Source organism: Pleurodeles waltl, chromosome 5 (genome assembly GCF_031143425.1).
Source record: "Pleurodeles waltl isolate 20211129_DDA chromosome 5, aPleWal1.hap1.20221129, whole genome shotgun sequence".
In the NCBI taxonomy this organism is placed as follows: domain Eukaryota; kingdom Metazoa; phylum Chordata; class Amphibia; order Caudata; family Salamandridae; genus Pleurodeles; species Pleurodeles waltl.
This window is the reverse complement of record NC_090444.1, coordinates 684,586,344-684,610,426: the sequence shown is the minus strand read 5'-3', so window position 1 is coordinate 684,610,426 and position 24,083 is coordinate 684,586,344. Positions and strand designations below refer to the sequence as shown.

The 24,083-nt window shown below is 42.3% G+C and overlaps 1 protein-coding gene across 1 annotated transcript in view; it reads left to right on the top strand.

The window, feature by feature from the left end:
• Window positions 1–24,083, top strand: part of EZR (ezrin) — a 153,519-nt gene that overhangs the window by 64,421 nt on the left and 65,015 nt on the right. The window contains exons 3-5 of the mRNA XM_069234591.1: window positions 9,026–9,109; window positions 17,610–17,705; window positions 21,495–21,769. Of these exons, the coding sequence (XP_069090692.1) occupies window positions 9,026–9,109; window positions 17,610–17,705; window positions 21,495–21,769 (455 nt within the window). The remainder of the gene's footprint in view (window positions 1–9,025; window positions 9,110–17,609; window positions 17,706–21,494; window positions 21,770–24,083) is intronic.

Below are 24,083 nucleotides of genomic sequence, written 5' to 3'. Positions count from 1 at the left end.
CACCCCCAGTCACAGATCTGGGCTTAATCCATCATTCTTTTGCTCATCACGCCACCGCAGTTTGGACCCAGCCATATCCAAATCAGTCTTGACCCTGTTCCTCATGGGAACAGTCCAGCCTAAACTGTCAAGCCAGGTCCTCTGTGGACCGAAAACAAGCATCCTGGGACCGGTTTCAGGGTTTCACCCTTCATCAGCCAGGCTAGCTTGAATCCAGTGGCACAGTGAGCAAGGGACAACGTCTGGGCATACCCTCCCACAGTGAGCAAGGGACAACGTCTGGGCATACCCTCCCACTTGGGGCAACTTTAGCAGCACAAAAGGATGATGGACGGAGTGCTGAACAATGCAAACACTCACCCCCAGTCACAGATCTAGGTTTAATCCATCGTTCTTTTGTTCACCACGCCACCCCAGTTTGGACCTAGCCATATGCAATTCAGTCCTGACCCTGTTCCTCATGGGAACAGTCCAGCCCACACTGCCAAGCCAGGTCCTCAGTGGACCAGAAACAAGCATCCTGGGACCGGTTTCAGGGTTTCACCCTTCATCAACCAGGCTAGCTTGAATCCAGTGGCACAGAGAGCAAGGGACCCACTTCTGGGCATACCCTTCCCACTTGGGGCAACTTTAGCAACACAAAAGGATGATGGACGGAGTGCTGAACAATGCAAACACTCACCCCCAGTCACAGATCTGGGTTTAATCCATTGTTCTTTTGCTCACCACGCCACCTCAGTTTGGATCCAGCCACATGCAAATCAGTCTTGACCCTGTTCCTCATGGGAACAGTCCAGCCTGAACTGCCAAGCCAGGTCCTCACTGGACCGGAAACAAGCATCCTGGGACCAGTTTCAGGGTTTCACCCTTCAAGACTGATTTGCATATGGCATTCGGTGATTGCAATCTTTTTTTTATAAGTAAAGTGCCAGGTCAGAACTGTAAAATACGTCATGAGATGGCCAATTGGTTAGTTGGGAAAATACCAAGACCTTCATATCTGTGAACATTGTTAAGGTGCTGGAGTTGAAAGTGTTAACATATATGTCAGCGCATTTTTTTTCTCTAAACAGTACGTAGGTGTGGCATTTTTTCATTCTTGGTATTCAACTTGAATTCTGAGCCCACAGGTCTAAAGATAAGATAAGGTACACGGCTGTTTGCGTGCTTTTCACACCCGATTTGCACATGTACTCTTGCCTTTTGTGCACTGAAGAAGAGAAAACCATTGGGAAAGTTTGTGAATATAGAACTCTCAATTGATCCGTGCCCATGCCTGAGAAGCCTATCCAGTCTAAGATTTTTAAAGTGTATTTTGGGACTTGTATTGTTTTTGGGACTTATAGTCCTACTTCTAAGACCAAATGAGAAACCTTAAGTCTCAGAATGCAAAGAAAATACTTGGATAAGCTACTGACGCCTAGACCTGGGAAATGTGAGTATTCTGTGAATGCCCATAAAGTTATGACTTTTCAGAGGGACCACGTCCCTCCAGGCCTTTATACACACTGGTTACAGTCCTGGAGTTTTGAAAATGCATTCTGGGTGTTGTAGTCTCGCGTCGCTTCAATGGAACTAATCAGACTAACACACGTGAAATCAGTGATTTGCAGGTGAATTGTTCACGACTGAATATATTGTCTGTAAATACGTGAAGTCCCCTATGTATTTGTTGGTATTCCCCTCCTTTCCAGTGCCATCCAATCCGTCTGTCTGCCATGCAGCCATGTTCCCACCCTAATCCTTAGAAGAGAAGAAAATCTATCGTAGCTGCAGACTTTCCCTGCTAGTAAATTCCACCCAAAGGGGTAACCGTCCAAAGGCCCTTATTTTGCCTCAGTATCTGTCATGTGAGTCTGCAGGTGGGATTATTGCACAGAATGAGAACAGAAACATTGCGAATTAGATTTTGTGGAGCGTTTACATTTCCCCGGTCCATTTGTGACTAGCTCATTCAGTCAATGCTTCTTTGCATCCCGGGACTTTCAGTTTGGATTTAATACTAGACGGCACTAAACAAAACTGCAGTTTCTACACTGCACAGAAAATATATCTGAATTGGATGTGTACCTTATGTGTGTACGTGTTGCATAAGACAGTCTTTGCCACCGACGGGAAATATTCCAAAGCCTTATTATATTTTTTGAGCCCATTAAAGGTTTAGTTGTGCGGAGCGACTTCTGCTTTGTTGACGTTAAAAGACAAACAACTTGAGTGTTAAATATGCAAAGCGCGCATTGCCGCGTGGGAAGGACAAGGGAAGCGGCCGCGTAGCTTCTGAGGAGGCCGGCGGCGAAGCACACCCATTGCCGGCTGTTTGCAAAAGAACCACGTCTCGGGAATTTACTGGTATTGCACTAAGCGTAGATTGCTTTGGCCGTGCCCGAGCGTCACGGAGAAAGCTTTAATATATTTCCTGCTATTACACAAACGCTCGACAACAATTTCACAAATTATAGTCACTTTTTTTTTATTTGCCATATTTCAATTGCTGCCTTGAGGCAAGTTCGAACATGGGCAAATTATGACCAGGATAACTATTTAAATATGTTTCGTGCATGTAGATAATTTGTCACCTTTAAATGGTTCCTTTGTACGAATGACTACATTTGTATTGCACGTTGGCCACTTAGTAAACACTAGTTTCATTTGACTATGTGCACGTTATAAACATACAGCGTGAAATGGCGTAGAAAGCAAGTCGTTAAGACACAGTACTCTCCTATGTTTAGGTGTGGTTTTTAAGTGCATCACTTTTTTAGCCTGGTACTGTTTTTCACAGATAGTCATCCGGAGAGAGCAGACTTGCTGAGGTCTCAAAATTATCCACTGCATGAGAAGGGGTGAGGCTTTGGAGTGGCCGGGGCTTTGGACAAGCACTTCCTAAAATGAAGCATTTGCAATGTAATAGGCCTTGCATTTGCTTGAGTTAGAGCTATTGGCACTGTAAATTCATAAATGGACTTTGTTTGCCACATAAATTGGTCAACTCTGCCTCATAATTTCGTCTTTTCCTGCCATAGAATTCCAGTGGCCTTGCATATAACTAAAGTTATGCAGAATAACCATATACTTAGCCCCTAAAGAGCGGCTTTCGGGCCAGCAGGCCTACTGCAATAATATTACAAACAAAGGGACACATTTAAGAGATCCTAGCGCCACCTTCGTGCCGCCATAGCGTAATTTTTTTACGCTAATGGGGCTTTAAAGTGGCATTTTCCATGTGCCATATTTACAGAGTGGCGCAATGCACACATTATGCCACTTTGTAAACCCTTGCACCACATTATCCCTGTGCAAGGGTTCAAACAGTCATAATGTAATAAGGATACTAAGTTGATCTGATTTATGGTCATAATTGTAATAAGGAGAGATTATTAAAACATAAACAATTATATAAACCTTTATGAGACATAAACTTTTGACATTAAACTGTAATGCTCAAAACAGCATCTGGAGGGCACCATGGCAAAAATATAATTTGTAAGAAACATGGTCATATAAACATATTGTTAGCCCATAGAGGGGATAACCCCCTGAAGAAAACAGAAGAAAGTAATGCAGTGTAACCATAGCCCCTAGAGGACATTTTTAGAGCTAACAGGCCGACTGCAATGATATTACAAACCAGGCCTTTAAAACAAAACTTCTCCCAGGTGTAAAACAAAGGTTGTAGCCATGAAAAAGTTTAAAACACACTGAATGGTGGGAGAAGTTATTATTTTGGGGTCCTCACTAACCTAGTGAGGGGACCCAGAGATGATGTAAACAGAGCGTTTTGAAGGAGGTCCCATTGTCCTAGGTCTACCACAGGCTGCGTTATAAGCAAAAATGTTTTGCTAAAGTAATGCCCTGCAAAGCATTATGGGGCAGGTTTTGTGCAATGGATATTATAGTATGTTGACTTCAATTCTCAGAACAGACTTTAGAGGACAACAAAATGAAAAAAGCATTTGAAAGAAACAAGGTCATACAACCATACGGTCAGCCCTTAGAGAGCATAACCACATGAAAAAAGAATGGGAAAAAGTAACGCAGTATATCTATATGTTTAGCCCCTAGAGGGCATAGTGCATTACACATTTGTAAGACTAACAGGACTGTTTCAATTATGTTACAAACAAGACCCTTAAAACATAACTTCTCTTAGCTGTAAAGCAGAAGTCCCAACCATGAGAAGGCTTAAAAAGATAAGGAATGGTGATAAGAGGTATTATTTTGGAGTCCCCACTGACATTGTGTAGGAACTCCGAGATGATATAGACAGAAAGAACACATTGTGGTCAATGTTTTGAAGGTGGTGCCATTGTCCTAGGACCACCACAGGCTGAGTTATGAGCAAAATTGTTTTGTAAAAGTAATGCCCTGCAGAGCATTATGGATTGCGTTTTCCCAAGTGTAGTGAATATTGTAGTAGCGGCTCTCTTGGCACAGGGGCTTTCACTTTGAGGATTTCTGTTTTACGTAAAGCATTCACCAATTTCAAGTGTTTAAAGGGGAGAGCCACAAGAAATGACTCTGATTAGGTAATTGTGAACAGTGAATTACAGGCTGTTGTGCCTGTTTGCACTGTGAGTGCCATGGGCACCATGCAGCACGAAGGGGAGAGACAAAAGAAATAGTTTGCCCACACTGAAATATAACAGCAATCGTGCAATAATTCATGTAACAGGGGCAGTTTGCAAGGTGTGACAAAAACAGCCTCAAGGTGGGACAAACATAAAGCGTTTACCAATGACATCAAGGGATTTTTAAAAGGCAAGCCCATGAGCGAGTGAAAGTGATGGACGTGAGATGGACTTGGTTAAAAGCCCACAATACTTAAAACAGGTCAAAGCGCTTGCGTGCTTGACCTAAAAACAGACAAATTGCCAAGTAAATTATGCTTTCGCAATGCTGGCCACACCTTTTGAATACAAGGCAGTAATAATTGCTTGTAGTACTGCCTTTGCGTCACACAAACATCAGATCATTGTAAAAACATTCCCTTATTTCCATTGCATGTGGAGCAATGTGTATTGTAATTATGTTGTGTAATTCTGTAGTATTGGCATTTGTTCATGGGAGCGGTGGGCCTGGCCTTCCACAAATGGTGAATGGTGGTGGGGTTCGGGGATGGTGCAGAGCAGTGGGACAATGGAAAATTCTGCTGTTTATCATTGGCTGGTGGCCCCATGCAGGTTCTAAGACAGTGTCCGTAGTGATGCACAAAAAAACGACATTAATCTGAGCCTATACAATTTTAAAAGAGTGATTTCAGCGAATTAATTGATTGACAATTCCTTGTTTCAAACAATACATCCGTACTTAAGTGAGACCCATGTAGCTGTTGGTATTTGGTAGGATGTGCTTTTAATTACCTGAGTAGTGCATGTGGCGCTACCTTAAACATTTACTTTATTTTCAGTCCTATGTAGAGTCGGTGGGTGGCTTTTGTGCTTGAGCTACTCTTCCCTGTTTTCAAGGGCCGTCTATGTTATGGATATGTGTAGGGTATTAGGCTTCCTCACAGTCCCTTGATTTTCAGGTGAAGCTCAGTTTCAAGAAAGGTGCAAGGTTAGACCCGCACACAAAAGTACACTTTGATTTTTCGTGACCACAAATGTGTTTAAAAAAGAAAAAGCCTCAGCCAGTTAAAGAGACAGCTGGACCACACTTTGTTGAAAGTTGGTTAGAGCAAGTTCTCAGTAGTGTTATAATCAGGGCTCTAGCTGCCAAGAGTGCTACAGGTGCAGCGGCACCAGGAGTCCACAGCACCACTGCACCCAAATTGTAGCTAGTTTTTTTCCTACCAAACCAAGGGGTGGAGTGCTATTATCCGCGCTTGCAATAGGCGCCATAACTGCAACAACTGCATGATGGATAGAATACTTGAATTATTCTCATCCACTGGCAGTCGCTCAGGCAGCACCCCAATACATTGTTTTTCGCCCACCATGCCACCTCGTTTTGGACCCAGCCATAAGCAAATTAGTCTTGAACCTGCTTCTCATGGGAACAGTCCAGCCCGAATTGCCAAGCCAGATCCTCCTTGAAATGGAACACAGGAAACCTAGAACCTGTTTCACCCTGATAAGGACTCATCATCATCCATGTATAGCTTGACTCCAGTGACACATTGAGCATGGGACCCACATCTGGGCATACGCATCGCACTTAGGAAGTCTACTGCTACAGCAACAACAAGGTGATGAATGGAATGCATGAATTAATCTTAGCCACTGTTAATTAGTCGACCACATTCCAATTCATCATTATTCACCATCATGCCCCTTCAGTTTGGATCGAACCATACCAAATCAGTCTTAACCTTGCTCCTCATATGAACAGCCCAGCCTAATCTAGGACTGATTTGGCCATGTTAAGGGCTCATCAGCCAAGTATAGCTTGATTCTAGTGGCTCAGTGAGCATGGGACCCACATCTCGGCATACCGGTACAACTTAGACCGTCACTTCAGCAACAAGGTGATGGATGAAGTGCCTGAATTGATCTCGACCACGGCAAGCGCTCAGGCTGCCTCCCAATTCATTGTTTTGCGCCCACCATGCCTCCTCAGTTTGGACCAAGCCATTTTCAAATCAATTTTGACCCTGCTCCTCATTGGAAGAGCCCAGCCCGAACTGCCAGACCTCGTCCTCCATGAAGCAGAATTCAAGCAACCTTGGAAAGGCTTCATACCGATAAGGGCTCATCCACCAGGTGTAGCTTGATTCCAGTGCCACAGTGAGCACGAGACCCATGTCTGGGCATTCTAGTCACACCTAAGGCATTAACGGCCACAACAACAAGTTGATGGATGGAATGCTTGAATAATTCTCAGCCACTGGCAATCAGTCGGACCACATCCCAATCCATCGTTGTTCACCCACCAAGCCCCCTCAGTTTCACCCCAGCCATATCCAAAACAGTCTTGGCCCTACTTCTCATGGGAACAGTCCAGCCCAAACTGTCAAGCCCAGTCCTCGAACCAGAATACAAGCAACCTAGGACTGTTTTCACCCTGTTAATGGCTCATCAGCTAGGTATAGCTTGATTCCAGCCAGCTTATGAGCCCATAACAAGTGTGAAACTGGTCCTGGGTTGCTAGTGTTCTGGTTGACTGAATCTCGGAGCCTCCTCGCCACTTTCTACACATCGGCCACATACTTTTGTTTTTTTTTGCCACTGGCTCTAGTAAGTATCTGGCAGTCTAAATTATGTTATTTTGAGTAATGTGGTCTCTCCAAGTTCACTGTGGATGGATTTTGGTATGGCCAACTCAAGCGGTAAACAGAAGTGTAGTGATGCAAAAACATTTGCCTCACCTTTTCAATTATTCATTCCAAAATTGTATTTGAATGATCTGTGTGTATGGAGTTGTCTGGCCTTATGAGATACTATGAGTAACTTTTTTTTTAATGTAGGTTAACATATGTGAAGTAACGCATCCAAGGGCTGTTATAACGTAAACAAGAGACAAGTAGATTTCCTAAAGTGATAGTTTCCCTTGCGTAAGAAACTGCAAGCATGTTACATTTGAAATTGATCAAAAATCTATGCAGGATGAAATGCTTTACTTGGCCAAGTCTACTCTTGCCCTTGCCTGCAACACCTGAGCAGACATATTGTGGGCATCTTCTTGGTCCAGGTGGAGTGTAGAGGCATAGGCCAACAACGGTCTTGGGTTGCTTGTGTTTTTGGCTTGTCAGATTAGGCTGGACTATTCTTTTTGGATCATGACTATGACTGATTTACAGATGGCTTGGTCTAATCTGCGGTGGCAAGCTGAGTAAAGGACTGATAGGTTGGATGCTACCCTGCGCGATTGCCAGTGGTTAGACTTACTGCAAACATTCCACCCCATCATCTGTTGTGTGTTTACATCGGCAGATAAGACATTGATTCTTTGCACTCCTTCCAAAGGTCTGTTGCTGCCAATTTAAATAAAAGGTATTTTTATGCTGCAGCTCCCAGAGCATAGTGAGTAATTTGTAGATAAACTATAAATGAACATATTTTGAAATCCCCAGGCAGTGTGCTAAACAAATGTTAAGTTGTAATGTTTTTTCCTGGGTTTAGGTCTCTCAGAGGTTACTAAATGTAAATATAATCGCATACTCTTTCTGAAATTTGGATGTTATCATTTTGCAGTTCGTCCCTACTTTCTCCGTTCTCGTAGACATTTTTGTATCTCAGAACCTATGTGAGATACCTTGTGTTTGATTTATGTTTTCAGTCAAGTATGTATCCCACTTTCTGTCAAATTAGGAATGATGATTGGGAGGTGAAGTTGTATTACTGTCAAGAGAGAATAACCCTGATAGGTTCTGTTCACCAACATACATTATGGGGTATTGTTGCTTATGCAAACATTTTTTTTCTTCTGTTTTTTTTTTTTTTATCGTGATTTTTGTACATCCTCAAATTTAAATTGATTATTTCTGAAATAACTTATGAAGAAATAGACCAATGGGCACTTGCTGAAGTACAATAGTCTCTGTTTTCACACGTGCAGCTTTCTAAGCCTTCCTTGTGAAAATATATTTCAACTCTTATTCTCCCACCAAAAAACAGTATTTAAGATTATTATACAAAAACAACAAACGTTTGCCGTATTTTTTGCATGTGAATGAAACAGACAGCATACCAAATTTTAGGTTCCATTATGATCACAACTTTTTGCAAACGGAGTTTGAATGTCCACATGCGAAAACAATTCGGAAGTGTTAAGTATTTGGTGGAAAGATCTAGCCCTTAGGGGGTTAAATCTAGTTTTGTGCCATTTAACCAGTTTAATGTAAATCACATTCATATTTATGAATAGTCGCAGATGCTTTTAATTGTGAAAAGGCCACATATAATGACATTCAATAGGAATAAAGCAACATATGAGCATTTTTGGCAGCAGAACAAATCTTGTTTTAGAGTTCACACTTTTTGTCAGTCCCCTGAGACTTAAGAGTGTTTATAATTCAATTTCTTAACAAGATGAATCATTTTGATTTTATTTACTTATGTGGTGTTCTCTTTTTTTATTTTCTCAGACCAATGTACGTGTCATCACAATGGACGCGGAGCTGGAGTTTGCTATCCAGCCCAACACCACAGGCAAACAACTGTTTGACCAGGTCAGTTCTTCTGAATCTTTGAATGTTAAATGTCAGTTTGTTTGCACTGCAGAGCAAGATGGCGAAGGCAAGCGGCAGATCAAAGTGCCTCGGCACATTAGTAACGTTGCCTCATAGTTGGATGAACCTTTGCCTCTAAAGCAGCAGAGAAGACTTGGGAAAAAATGCCTTGCCACGTAAAATATTTCATGTTAACAGTTTTGTATTAAAAGCTAATGATTGGGCCAGGTTACGTTTTGCGACAAATGCAACTATAAAGAAAGAGAGCTGGAAAGCTTTTGAGTATTAACATTCTAATCTTCTTGTGAATTTAATTTTTTTCCAAGCATATGCTCTGAATATCTCAACCTCTCGCGGTTTTTGCTTTGAAATGTTAACTCGGCACCAGGTCGATTTTCTGCCATGAGAAACTTAGTTATTTAGAATAGGCGAAATAAGGGCAGTTATTCTTCCTTTTTGTTGCCCACAAGGAAGGGATTATGCCTCAGGAGAAATATATGCTCCGGTGCCCAGATAACATATGTGGATAACCTTGTTTTTTTCCTCCACGATTAGCAGTTTTGGTTATTAATGAGTTTTCATAGTGGGGATCTAAGTACAAAACGGTTATGAATCCCACAAAATTCTGACCTTCTGACAGCTCTAAAATAATTTGCATGGCCACCCACTTCCCCTTCCCCTTACCCTTAGGAGTATGAACATTTTCTCACCTTTGTCAATTGCACACGACTTTAAATGGCTGCCCTCTAGTAAACCTCGGAAAGTAATTTGTGCCTTTTCGGTCACCAGGATCTGTTCACACTCAGGGCTAATCATTATGGACTACCTTTTACTCCATTTTGGCTTGAGAATTGCTTCCTCCTATGTAGGTAAAGCTTGTAAAAGTATCTACTTATCCAGGCTTCCAGGGAAGTTCTTGCCTACACTTGAATCCATCAGCCAGCCAGTTCCTCTGTGACTGATGGGGCTTTCAGCAGTAAGGTTTTCACATCAATCATCTGTTCACGAGGAGGCGGGCTCCTGCCCTCTGACTCTAGTTTTTTTAACTGAATCATTGATTCCAATCGTCCGCCAGGCATTTTTCTTTTAATTTTCAACTTCCCATATGCACCTGTCTTCCAAAGCGCACTGAGACTGCCATTGGTAATATTCAGTGTTTTACCAAAACACAAATGAAGTAGTGAAATTATAAATGAACATTGATTTGCATTCTATGCTGTGTTTCATGCCCGCACCTCTGCACTTTGTTGTATCCTTATGCAGTCCAACAGAAGCTAAACTGGCGATGTGGCTAGATGCACATTTTCAGCAGAAATGATTCACTTTTGAGTCAAGGTAATCGCTGTTAAGAATCCCAGGAGAGATGGACAGGACATAGTAGGCAGAATCATAGTCTCAGTCTCCAGTCCTACTAACCTTTTGCCCACTGTTGGAGATAAAATATGCTTTGCTCCAACACTCAGACACACAGCAAGCCAGGAAAATGAAATTCGTAATCTGCATTTACTGGGATTTTTGTACCAACAAGCACTTTGGTTGAGCGAGTTAAACACATTTTATAAAAAATACGACTCAATAGTCAACTCAAGTCAGGCATGTGTGACAGCTGAGCACCCCTCAAAAAGATTACTGTCTTTCCCAAGACGATTGTTTAGGTTCTTAGATACTTCTCTCCTCATTACCCACAATTCTCAGAGAGCTTTCAATGATGGATCATCTGCCCCACAGCTTCCATATCCTTGCAGATCATGTTCAGTTCAGGAAGTAAGTTAAATATCAAATATCTACGTGAACCGTAACCACGACTCCTTACTTATGAGTGCTGTCATTTCGCCATCAGTATGGCAGGGCTTCAGGGATTTTCAATCATTTTACAAGCCACATTTACCATAATATTGCTATAATAGCACAGTATTGTTTCTGGATCACCAGTCTATACTTTTTCATTCCTTTTATCTTGCTAATTTCCTAGTTCCTCAAGCACTCCCCTGTTATGTACTGTTTACACGATTATTTTCCTACTCCAATCTTGAGTTCAAATCAGTGATATTTATCCAAATATATGTCATCTACAAAAACTCCTCACATGCCCCTAGGCAAATAGCCAATGGCATCTTCATGCTATTTGGTGCCGGGGTCCTAGTGGGGGGAAATGGTAGGCTTGGCGAGGTGCTGCCACATGATGTACTGGAAGTTGCATGTTTTTGAGTCACGTTGAGCTGGGAAGATTCTGTCTACTTCCTTTTCCTTTATCCTTTACTACAGAGGTCGGTGGGAGCGCCTACACCTCAGAGGCTGGCAGCCACAAGGAGGAAGCTTGAGAGCTTCAGCCGCGCACCCTCTCTGTCAACTTAGCCTCTTGCAAAGCACAAGTTTGAGGGGGGTTATTGCTTTACAGTGATTCTCTTTTTATGAGTTTGAATAGTGTGGTATGGGGCAGCAAACACTGACTCCCAACTAGTATTTGTATTTATATTTGGGTTTATAAAGTGCGTTCTGGCCATAGCATCGAAGCACCAAGCAGCAACCAGAGAAGAGGGACAGAGAACTCGAAAAGAGGGGACGGAAAGCAGCTAGAGAAAAAGCAAAACTTACTGTGGAAAGAGCCAAGTTTTCAGCTGCCTCCCAAAAAACATAAAATGGTGTTCCTTTCTAAAAAAGGAAGAGTGTTCTAGCATTTGGCTGCTGCCACTGGGAAAGCTTTGTCACTCCATCTAGCCGAACGTCTGCAAGGGACAGAAATAAAATGGAGTCCTGCTTACCTAAGTGGCCACCCATGTACATACCACAGTAAGGAGGAACAGAGATATTTAGACCCTATGGAGTGGAGAGCCTTATGCGCTAAACAAAGAGTTTTAAAGGTAAAGCGCTTCCTGACAGATAACCAATGTAGTTACTTCAAACTGTCGCTAGCCGAGGCTGAGCGAGGAAGATCTAGTATCAAACGGGTGGCAGAATTCTGAATCAGCTGCAATTTGTCTATTGAGTCTTTGTCGATGTTTAACTTCAGGGCATTACAGTAATCTAATTTGGAGATCACCAAGGCAAGGGTCTCTGTGATTCTAAGCTCCTTCTGAAGATAAGGGAAAATATTCTTCAGAGTTTTAAGAATCCAAAAGCATGCCTTGGTGGTAGAATTTACTTGTGGCTTAAAGGACAAACATAATCCCTAGGTTTCTGGTGGAGGTGATGGGGACAGGGAGGTCGTCTCAAGATGGCGCCCACCAACGTGAACTCCACAGATCCCTACAAGCACCAAAGAGAAGGATCTCCGTTTTTTTGCCATTCATTTTGAGCCAGTTGAAGCCCATCCAATTATTAATCTCACTCATACAGCAATAGAATCTGCCTGCTGCTTCCTCCCAGTCCTTATAGACGGGAATAATCAACTGAGTGTCATCCACATAGGAGGTGGCTGAAAAGCCAAATTACCTCATAAGTCTGGCTAACGGGGCACCATAAAGATTAAACAAAGTAGGACTAAGGGATGAGCCCTGAGGGACTCCACATAGTAATTGGTATGGTGGTGCTCTGAAGTCACCGCAGCTTACTATAGTAGATCTGTCACTAATGAAGGATTTAAAAATACTCAAAGCTTTTCCACTGACACCTGCTTGGTGGAGGCGCTGTGCCATTAAATTTGGCGAGATGCTATCAAAAGCGGCTGATAGATCCAGAAGCACTAGAATAGCTCCATCTCCGTTATCAAACAGTCTACGAATAGTATCAGATGTGATGATGAGGGCAGATTCAGTGTTATGGTCTTTCCTAAAACCGTGCTGGGAGGGATCCAGGCAGCTGGAGGCTTGTAGAAATTGGGCTTATTCAGTGTTAAGGTGTTTTAAAAAAAAAAATGTTTGGAGAGGTAGCAGGGCAATGGGCCAAAGATTTTTAGATAATTCGCCTCTCTGCCAGGTTTCTTCTTCAAAAGAACAACAATCGCTTCCTTCCAAGAAGGGGGAAATTCCCCTAAATTCAGGGTCTCCTGAGACACCGGCACAATGGCCAATGACACCACCTCCGGAGCAAGCTGCAACACATGATAAGGGCAGGAGTCAATGGGAGAGCCTGACTTAATGCTCATCAAAAGTTCTTTTATCCTCTCCATCCGAAGAGGCTGAAAATCGGTAAGAATAGAAGAGCCGCTGCAAACTGCACTATTTAAGTGCTCATAAAGGTTGGGTGCCCCAAAAAATTGAGCAAAGGTGGCTTGAATTTGAGTAACTTTATTTTTTTTATAAAAAGGCGACCTTATTACAAAAGCCTTAGGAGTTTTCTAGCTCTGGGGGGGAAGCTGGAACCGTAAGAGAGCGTACCACTCTAAATAATTCTATAGGAACGTTATTAGCTTCCTTAATTTTACGTGAGTAGAACTCGGATTTAGCTTTATTTATCGTTTCTTTATAGATCCTAAGAGCCGCTCTAAGCTTCTCTTTGTCCTTCGGATCAGGATCTAATTTCCACCTATGTTCCTGTTGACGGTATATTCTTTGTAGGCTCTTAAGGTCTTTGGTGTACCAGGTAAAACTGTCTTCTTTCTCGACCGGGAGGCGGGGTGTCCTTAGAGGGGCCAGATGGTCAACAGCCATTTTTAGCTCAAAGTTAAATATATCGACAGCTGACAGTGGAAGTTCCTTAGCTGTTTCCCAACCTTGGCTCAGTGTCAGCCTAAGGTTCTGTTCCTTTATACTATTTCATTGTCTGATGGGCATTAGAGGAGTGGAAGGGTCGGGTGAGGGCAAAGACTTTGTCAGCCTAAAGGTATGAAGATGATGGTCTGTCCATTCAAAGGGCCTGTTTTCCAAAAGAGCACAATCATCATATTGTGCAAATATCCCATCCAATAGATGGCCAGCCTGGTGCGTGGAAGATGAAACCTTGAGTACCCAATCAAGATTCGTCATGAGATTCAGAAACTCACCAGTATGGGGGTTCTGAATATCCTCAAGGTGAATATTGAAATCTCCCAGGACAATACATTTGGAGGCCATTGTAATGGGCTCAATGACAGCAGGCCAGTCCTGAAAGAAAATAGATTTTGGTCCCGGAGGCCGATAAATCAGCAGGCCCTCATAGAGCACAATATTTTTCAGGTGAAACTTAAAGTATACGGCCTCACAGATTTCTAGTGTAACACTTATAGCTTCCCCATGACAACAATATATTGACTTAAAAATGATAGCGAGACCCCCATCTCCTACCAGTGGTTTATCAAATCTGAGGAACGTGCAACCAGGAGGGAAAGCCGCTATAAAATTGGGGCCTGAATCTTCTTTGGCCCATGTCTCAATGATGAATAAACAATCTAAGTTTAAGTAGACAATCAAGTCTTCTATTTCGGTCTTGTATTTGACCAGGGAGTGAGCATTAATTAGGGCGCAAGTCATGAATTTGGTGCTGGCATCTTCTCTTATATCTTAGCTCCTTAATTCATAATGTTGAGGAGTATAAATGTGATCAGAGAGGGGCATTAAACCAGGTGCCCAGTTACAATTACTTCAACTCCATCCGTCTAGTTTATCAGGGGCAGCCTGATCATGTCCCTTACACTTCTGCCTTTCAGCTAAGATATAAAGCGCTTGAGGAGAATAACTTAAACAGTTAGAATTTTACTTGAGATAGGTTGAGTTTCCTGCCCGTCGGGTGCTGACGGGCTTGCCTTAGGCACGCCCGTTGCGGCCGCGTCGCCCTCGGTATAAATACCGAGTGCCCACCAATCATCCTGTAAACACCGGTCAGCAGCTAGCCTGCTGACCGGAATAACCCCCAAGATGGCCACCGCTAAAGAACAAGAGGGGAGGGCTCTAACAGGCCCAATCCCCTTTAAAAAAAGGCCTCAGCATCAGAAAAAGCCCACGCTGAGAGCCTGAGGAAAGTAACTCAATCATCCCCAAAGTACAACAGGCTGAAATAAAAAATAGTGACAGGCAAGAGGGAGGAGCCCTGTCCCACAGAACGGATGTCAGCACAATAAAAGAATGGCAGTAAAAAAGTATGGCAATGAAAGGCCAGTAAAATTAGTAAAAAACGCACTGTTAAACAAGAGGTAAAAGACGAGCTCACTCACCCACAAGTAGTTGCCGCTCTAATTGTCTGTGTCTGGACAGGGTGGCTTTGCGACACTGCCAAAGTGGAGGGGGGAGTTGTAGGAATGTTTTAAATCTCACTTTGGGATACAGTTGGGGACGTTAGTTCTGCTCTTGAGTGATTGCTGTGGGTGCACCCGTGGATATATATGAGTGATAGAGTAATGTGTGAATGTAGCTTGTGATGTATGGATACCTCCTTGACGAAATTGATTACCTAGAACGTTAGGGGGATAGCCCACTTTGACAAACACAAATGAGTATTCCCTTATTTAATGCACTATTGAGTGGCTATAGCAATCCTGCAGGAAACGTGAGGGGGGATTTTAGTCTTGCTTGCATAAGAGCTGGAGGGAGCACATATATGCCACTTCATACTGCAGCTATGCACCAGGGGTGCTCATTTGGGGGGCCTGAGAGTCTCATTTAGTCACAAGAACCATGTGGTAGATGCAGAGGGACATTTTGTCATTCAGCATGGGACCCTGGATGGTTGGGAGATTTGACTTATTAATGCAAATGCCCCCAATGCTGACTGCCCAGAATTTTTCCCCAGTATAGTGGTGGCGTCGTCCCCATGCTTAGATGAGGCCAAAGTGCTCTCCAGATATTGTAATTGTGTTTTAAGTGGGACATTGGATCAGGAGCCTCCCAGGGCCCGAACCGAACCGAACCGCGCCTTGCTGCAGCGCTCCAAGATGTAATGACCATCTCGCACTTGTGCAATATCTGGTGTGAAAGATATCCCACGCAAAAAATGTTTTTCTATCATACCCCAGTGCGAGATCCTGAGTGCAATCAGACACCTTAAAGCCTCAAAGACCCCGGGTAGTGACGGTTTACCTGTGGTGCTTTATCACAAATATGCAGATGTTTTGGTGGACAGGCTGTTAGAGATGTATAATGAGTCCTTGGGTGCCAGTGTTTTGCCTAGCCACTATGGGGGGAGTACTAGTTATCATGATATTAAAACAAGACAGGGGATCCAGCGGCTGCCTTGGCGTATCGACCAATATTGCTTCTAAATATAGATATGAAAATCCTTAGTAGTGTACTGGCGGCATGTCTGCTTCCCCAGTTGACCAAATTGATACACCCAAATCAATCTGGCTTCAGATATGTTGAGGTCGTGTTAGCCAGTGGACCTCGAGATAGTGGACATCCGTCGTCACCCAGGGGACTCTCACCCCAGATAGGTCATCAGCCAGAATCCCCACCAGTCTCCCTATTGGAAAGAGTTTGGATTTGTCCGGGTTAACACACAGACCTGAGAGCTCACCAAAGGCCTTGATGACACTGAGCAGGATACATGCTGAATGGTCGGTTGCTTAAGGTATACCAGGGCATCATCAGCTTAGAGGGAGACCACATGTTTGGTCTCTCCCAATAATATACCCCATGGGCCCATTGCCCGACGCAAGGTCTCCGTCAGGGACTCCATGGCAATGGCAAACAGGAGCAGTGAGAGAGGGCATCCTTGTCTAGCACCTTGATGCAGCTGGAAGAGCTCAGAAATCACTTCACCTGAGCGCCCTCTAGCATATGGGTCAGAGTAGAGGAGGTGCACCTAACAGAAAAACCCAGAGCCCAGGCCCATCCCCCTGGAGCACCTGCCATAAATATATCCAATTTAGGGAAACAAATGCCTGCTCTATGTCGAGGAGCGCCAAGGCATACTTGTCAGTCAAGAACCGCAGGCATGACAAACAAGGGCCAGTTGTCGCAGATTGTGGAGGGTGCTTTGTTTCGTGATGGGTGGGATGATCAAGGCAACATCAGGTTTGGTTTGCTTGTTTTCCAGTTCAGATAAGACCTGGCTTGGCAGTTCGGGCTGGACTGTTCCAATTGGAGCAGGATCAAGGCTGATTTGCATGTGGCTAGGTCTAAATGTGTGCAAGAAAATGACGGATTGGTATGTGGACCAGTGTAATTACCAGTGGCTAAGATTATTTCAGTGATCCCACCCATCACTTTTTGGTGCACTTGAATATGTGGGTAGCAGCTGGTGGGCTTAACCGCCATATTGATTTGTGACTGGCAAAAGTGGGCTTTTAATTTGAAGCCAATAAATTTAACTGCATTGGAGAACAAGGTGCACAGAATTAAACCAAATCTAAAAGAATTTCAATCACATACCTTTTTAGTTGCAGACAAAATACATTCCTTGGAGCAGTCAAAGCTTAAGAGTTAGAATGATGAGGCCAATGTGTGGATCATCATAGGTGAAATAAACATATAAATTCAAAATTCACTTGTTATTTTATACTTGGCTACAGACTACACCATTGCTTTGTAAATGTTCCTAAACCTGGCCCATTTACTGTAAGGATCTCATATCTTCAGTTAGAGTGTGTTACATGCCTCAGGAATTTGCCTGTCTTTGAAATGTGTAACAGACTGTGCTTTGTATTCAGGTGGTGAAGACGGTGGGTCTGCGTGAAGTTTGGTACTTTGGACTTCAGTATGTCGATAACAAAGGATTCCCGACATGGCTGAAACTTGAGAAAAAGGTGAGTGGGAGGGGCATCAGGTTTCACTGTGTGGTCACTATTCATTTCTAATCCAGTCACTGACTCCGCCTCTGGGGTGTACTGCTGGAACAGAAACTGAACGGTGGTGGGGTTGGATGGCTGAGCGGGAATACACTGGCACAGAAGTTACTTATTGTTTTGTCAGAATTACCTTCAGCTGCATTCTGCACAGCAGCTTGTTGATTTAAACTTGGCTGTCTGCATGGAACAGTTAGTGTACTGTTGCTTGGCAGGCTGTAATCCGGTTTTGATATGCAAGTAAGTAGCCGGGGATGGACTTGCCCAATGGAGCAAAGAAAAGTCCCAACAACCTGAAGGAGGAGATCTGCTTGTAGGACTACATGATCTGAGAAATCCCAAGCCCCTTCACTTATTCAGTGACAAAGGAGTGGTGTTCAGTTTTCTTCTAGGCAGATGTGTGAAATGTGTCTGCTGAAAAGGATGCCCTCCTGTTCTGTGCTGGACACTAGAGCTTTGCCTGCCATCTACTTTCCCTAATATTGTTTGTCAGACACTGTCATGCAGCATTTCTGTCATTCCACTTACGATCAGTCATGAAAGCGAGTATCAGGGTTTAAACACTGCTTTAAAACCTGATCCGATTCAAGAAGGTCTGGATTGGCGTTGTGAAGGTTCTAGATTTCCTTCACAGATTTTTGCATCTTAAATTTTAGCAACGTTTGCAAAGTCATTTGTGGCTGGTATGTCTCTGCCTCTCCTTATAGTTAGTATTTTTCATATTGTTCCTTGTTCCCTCTCATGCCACACTTAGGGCCGGAATTAAAGTCCTGCAGGTTGGATACGGCATCACAAATGTGATTGATAGTCTGTCCACTGTATTGCAAGTGCCATAGGATATAATGCACTTGTAAGATATCGATCAAAGGTCCCCTGATAAATGATTAAGGGGAGTGGGAAAGGGGAACACAATGAGCATTGAGAGAAAATCTGCCTTTCCTAAAAATAATCAACGTTAGCTTACCAATTGTTTATACATCTGTCTTCCTTCACCACACCCACATGTTTTGTTGTATAATGCACTTGTGTTACAGTGGACGGGATATCAGTCACATACGTGATGGAGTATCCCATCCGCTGAACTCTAAATCAGGCCCTTAATCCTAAACGAGTGTTTCCCACTGTAGTATTTGCCAACTGGAGTGTAGTATTTGGTGCTCAAAGGCAGGATAAATTCTCATTGTAGAAGTGCATTTTAGAGGAAGAGGATCTAGCTTGTCAGAAATTAATGTGGTCAAGTGACTCCTATTCACACTCCCTCTCATTTTCCCACCCACCAGGCATGAGAACACCTATTGGTTTGAATGTAAAAGTCATTTGTTCTAGACCCAAAGTAACCTCACATGTTCCCACACGGTGAAGGTAATTTCCATAGACTAGGTTCTGTTCTGTGCATCCTTTCAGTATGAATTAAGCTTGTGGGCATGAGGTCTTTACATCTCATGTAACATTCATCGCTACACTCTTCATGGTATCCCTGGAGCTATTCCTAAACTAACACTGTAGTGTTGCATCTTGTCCACCCTGGTCTGTGGTACATGGCCTTTATTCTCTTTGAATCTATGCCCAGTTTGATTGCCGTTTAACATTCTTTGCATTACCATTTTCTGTGCCTAACAAAGATCCTTAGCTTATTTACAATCGCGGCAAATGTGTCTTAATGTTGATTGCAGTATTACTATTTAACATCAGAACTGTAGCACCTCATCAAAATAAGAAATGGAGACACCACACAAAGACTACCATGTTTACATAACACATGGTACCCACTGGCTATGCTAACCGCTTTAAAACCTAGGATGGGCGAAGCCTCAAACTGTGTGGAAACTTCACCTATTTCTAAGTCACACCCGCGAACCCGACTACTCGCCCAGGGTCGGCCTTCTCTCCACTGACTCGTTACCTCCTCAGGATCCTTACAACCACAGGGTACAAGCAGAGTAGCAGAATGCTAACTTTTGCAATGGATTATTGTAAGAACTGAAGTCACCCCTTGGGCACATGCACTGCTCCCAACACGCTTCTTTCTTTATCCTATCCAGATCCCTGGATACATGTTGCAGCACTAGTGTATTTGGAAATTGCCTTGTGTTCTCAATTATTACTTTACATGCTTTAAAGTAGCAAACATGAAGTCATGAAATATGCCATGTAATATGTTTAGTTGATACTGAAAGCTGTTGTCACAGTCCCTGGCATATACAATTAACACAGACAGTGAACAGTTCACAGGTGTTACCCTAACTTTGGAAACCAGAAAAGAGAGTTACAGAATAATCAACTGTATAACTCTTAAAAAGTTAACTTCTTACTCAAAGTAACCAATATATTGTATTATTCCATTCATTAACTAAACGACCTGTTAAGTCACCATTAATACATCTCTTATTACTGTTATTACGCAAGCAGTCTATTTGTTCCACATTATTTATTATTATTGTAAGGAAAACCTCATCCTTCAAATACAATAATCTGTTTAGTGTAATCAAAACCTACCATTTTTTTTTAGAAATTGCTGTTACTGTTTAGACCTAAAGAAATACCACCTAAAAGTTGCATCTCTTTATATTATCTCAGGCATTGCATTTCATGCAAAACAATGTTAAATGCATCAACCTAAATACCCAGGATCTACAGCACGATCCAATTTACATCTTATCACTACTTGGAGAGAAAAGTGTCAAACATCCTGACAATCGATACAGTGTTGCGTGGTGTTATGTCCAGGGTTGGATAAAACAACTGTAAACATCCATTTTATAAGTTTAGTGTCGGCTGTCATCTTTTTGTTTTCCTCAGTTTTGTGCCCAAAGTGCGAAATACATGCCCAGGGGATGGTCCCATGCTCGCTATGCCATATGAATGAGTCTATACTCGCTAATAAGGCCTAAATAGGCTATATTTACTCTTGGGTTCCTTGTGTTCTCAATGGAATGGGCCTGGGTAAGCGGTTTGGGCTGGACTGTTCCCATTGAAGCACGACCATAGCTGATTTGCATATGGTTGTATGTGCCGTCTTGTCTAAAATGGCAAAATGGGTAAAAATGATAGACTAGAACGATGCCAGAATTATTGCCAGTGACTGAGAATAATTCAAGAATTACATCCATCACCTTTTTGTTTCCCTCATGTTCATATAGTCATTAATCAAGTATCTGTGACTGTTACACCAGGCCAGTTGCACACCACCCCATATCCATTTATTGATTTCTGATGGGAATGTGAACATTAAGAAAGAAATTAGCTTTTAAGCATGGGCGGGTGATTATGCCTTGCCATGAATATGTCCACAAATGGCCTGGGTCTATCCAGTACTTTCAGCGCACTACAACCTCCAAATAAAGTAAATACGTTGTTTTAATTATATGAGAATTTTTTGTGTATTTTAAAGAATTGTGCTTGCAGCTACCGAAATTTCTGCAATTTGAGAAGACTGAGAATGATATGAAATGTTTACATCAGTTATTTAATTTCTCAGATTCACTGAAATTATTTGATTCTACGGCCGCTGCATTTTCCGCATAATTATGGAATTGCTAAATCTTCTACAAAATTCATAATCTTCTGTAAAATTTGCAGATTTGAGCAGACTTTAACAAAAAGTATCTATCTTTAATGGATCAAAAATGACTAAAATACTCATTTGTTTCACATTATTTGACACAGTTTTCTCCTAACATATCACCTTCTTGAATCCTCTTGAGTTGGCCTCCATCTTGATTTTTCCTTTCTTCTTCCCGTCTTTCACAGGTGTCTGCTCAGGAGGTCAGGAAAGAGAACCCACTCCAGTTCAAGTTTCGCGCCAAATTCTTTCCTGAAGATGTCTCTGAGGAACTGATCCAGGACATCACTCAAAAGCTGTTCTTCCTGCAAGTGAAGGACAGTATTCTCAGCGATGAGATCTACTGCCCTCCAGAGACTGCTGTGCTGCTCGGTTCCTACGCAGTGCAGGCCAAGTTTGGGGACTATTCCAAAGAAGTGCACAAATCTGGATATCTCAATTCTGAGCGTCTTCTGCCACAGCGGTAAGTGTTTGCCACAACGACCACTCCAATGCTTTCAAGGTGCAACACTTTGCAAGAAGAAGCAAAAAGTGTCCTTTGACTTTACTCAGTGTGCACATTTTCATTAATAGACAAATATTTTTTACATTGTGCGAGAGTGGTGTCTGATGAGGAAGTAAAAGATGAAGAATTATAACAGTTTCCTGCACATTTTGCCTTAAAGCGCTATGTTTCACTTAAGCAACATAATTCTTTTCATCCTGCCAAGTCTACAATTCCAAAACACTGAATGTTTTAACCACAAATGCTGGATGCTTTTTCCAAATTTGTATCTATTTGTTTTAAAGCTCCTGTGCTATAGCGTATGCACAGCCCCAAACATGATGTACATTTATTCGCAGTATGCATTTAAATGAGCATTTCTGTATCTTCACTCATAATACAGTGTTTATTTGACCCCAAAATAGTTTATGATTAACCTACATTATTCTTCCTTTGACCTAAAAGATGCTAAAAGTTTAGCTTCGTAGACATTGTACATGTGGTCATAAAAACACTAAGCACAATTCTCCATTTACCACCAAAAAGCCACAATTTTGACCTCCAAGGAGACATCATCATACCTAAAATTGTCATGCATTTAGCCCCAGAAATGGACAGGACTTTTACTCGTGATATATTTTGTAATCTGGACCACAAGATGTTAAATATATGTCCCTAAAATTCTGTAAATTGTTCACCAAAAAGCTGCTAACCAGCCCCCAAACAAAACAAAATACTTAGAACCTGATTTAGAGTTTGGCATATGCCTTCCTCTCCCCCCGTGGCTGCCAGCATGATTCCCAAAATTAAATTGGTTCCACTTGAACCCCATTTCCTTTGTGAATCAGTTGATACCTCCATTGAGGTGTTGGTAATTGTTCAGTGGTTTGTGATCTAATTTTTGCTAGAAAACTATTGATACATTGCATACCAAGTTGCACTTTGGAAGGAATGCTCCTTTCATGTCCCTTTCAACTGCAACCCAATTTTACAGAAAACCTTCTGACTCGTAAAATGGATTTTGTACAAACAGGCATTTTGCAGGATGTACACAAGATACTTAAGTAAATCTGTCCCACGGTCCTTCCTACATTTACTCGTTCCCTAACAAAACCTCTTGATCATTAAAACCTATTGGTCGTGCCCCAAGCCCTAAAATATGCTTTTGTCTCTTTTAACCCCTCCTTTTGTCTTGAAAATTGACAGTTTTCTCTAGCTTTCTTTGTAATAAATGTGGTCGGTGAGCACCCTTCTAGGACACCCATAGGCGCTGGAAGTAGGGCCGTGGGGGGAGCTCCAGCTCCCCAAAATAACATTCCTGCATTCCAGAGGTGAATGAGCAATAAAGATGCCTTTGAAGTGTATTTTTATCTTATCACATTTGCTGTGCTTTGAAAGACAGAGGTCAAATGTCCAAATATGTCTTCTGACTAATTGCTGCGCATTCTTTTAACATGGAAACTGATGTTCACGTTTATTTCTCTGATGCGAGAGGATTTTGTCAAATGAATGCAACAATCTTGCTGGTGTGAAGGGAAAGTTTGCAAGATGCCATTTAATTCTAAAACATAACAAAATTTAAATTGAAATGCCTACAACTGACCTGTACAAATACTTCAAAATATATCAGCAGTCTGTAAAGCACAAATAAAGCTATTTTTCTGTAATTCTAAAGTGTGATGGAAACAAAGATTTGAATAGGATTAAAACATATTAGGACACTTCATTTGGTGATGCTCAATTGGCAAATATTTCCTGAAATCCGATGGCCACACATTATCGTTTGTGCTTTATATTGTTTTATCAGCAAAAGTGCAGGTGTTTGCAAATGTAGTGGTCGTTTCGACGGTGTCTGTCATATGGTGTCTGTAGATGATAGTGTGCTACCAGACCATGTTTGAGTAATATATTTGCAGTGATGTGCGCCAAAACGCACCACCAGCTGCATACCAAACCCTTACGATGAATGGCTGTTCCTCATTTGCTACACTTGTTCTTTGTGGGATGCACTGATTTGTAACAGTCCCTATGTGATCAGGGATGTAACATTGATGGCAGCACCCCCACTCTGAAAATTGTTCCAGTACCACTGAGGACACCTGGCTTAAATACAGCTGCACTCCTGACCTCGAAAATATTTCCCATTTGGCTTCAGAATCTGCATTTGCTCCCACAACTGCTGCACATTTGGATTTAAGATGTGTAAGTTTAGTTTAAAACAACTTGTGGTTAGCCAGGAAAATGATGTGCATTTGAGAATGCGGAAAATGTAACTAAAAAGCCACACATTTGC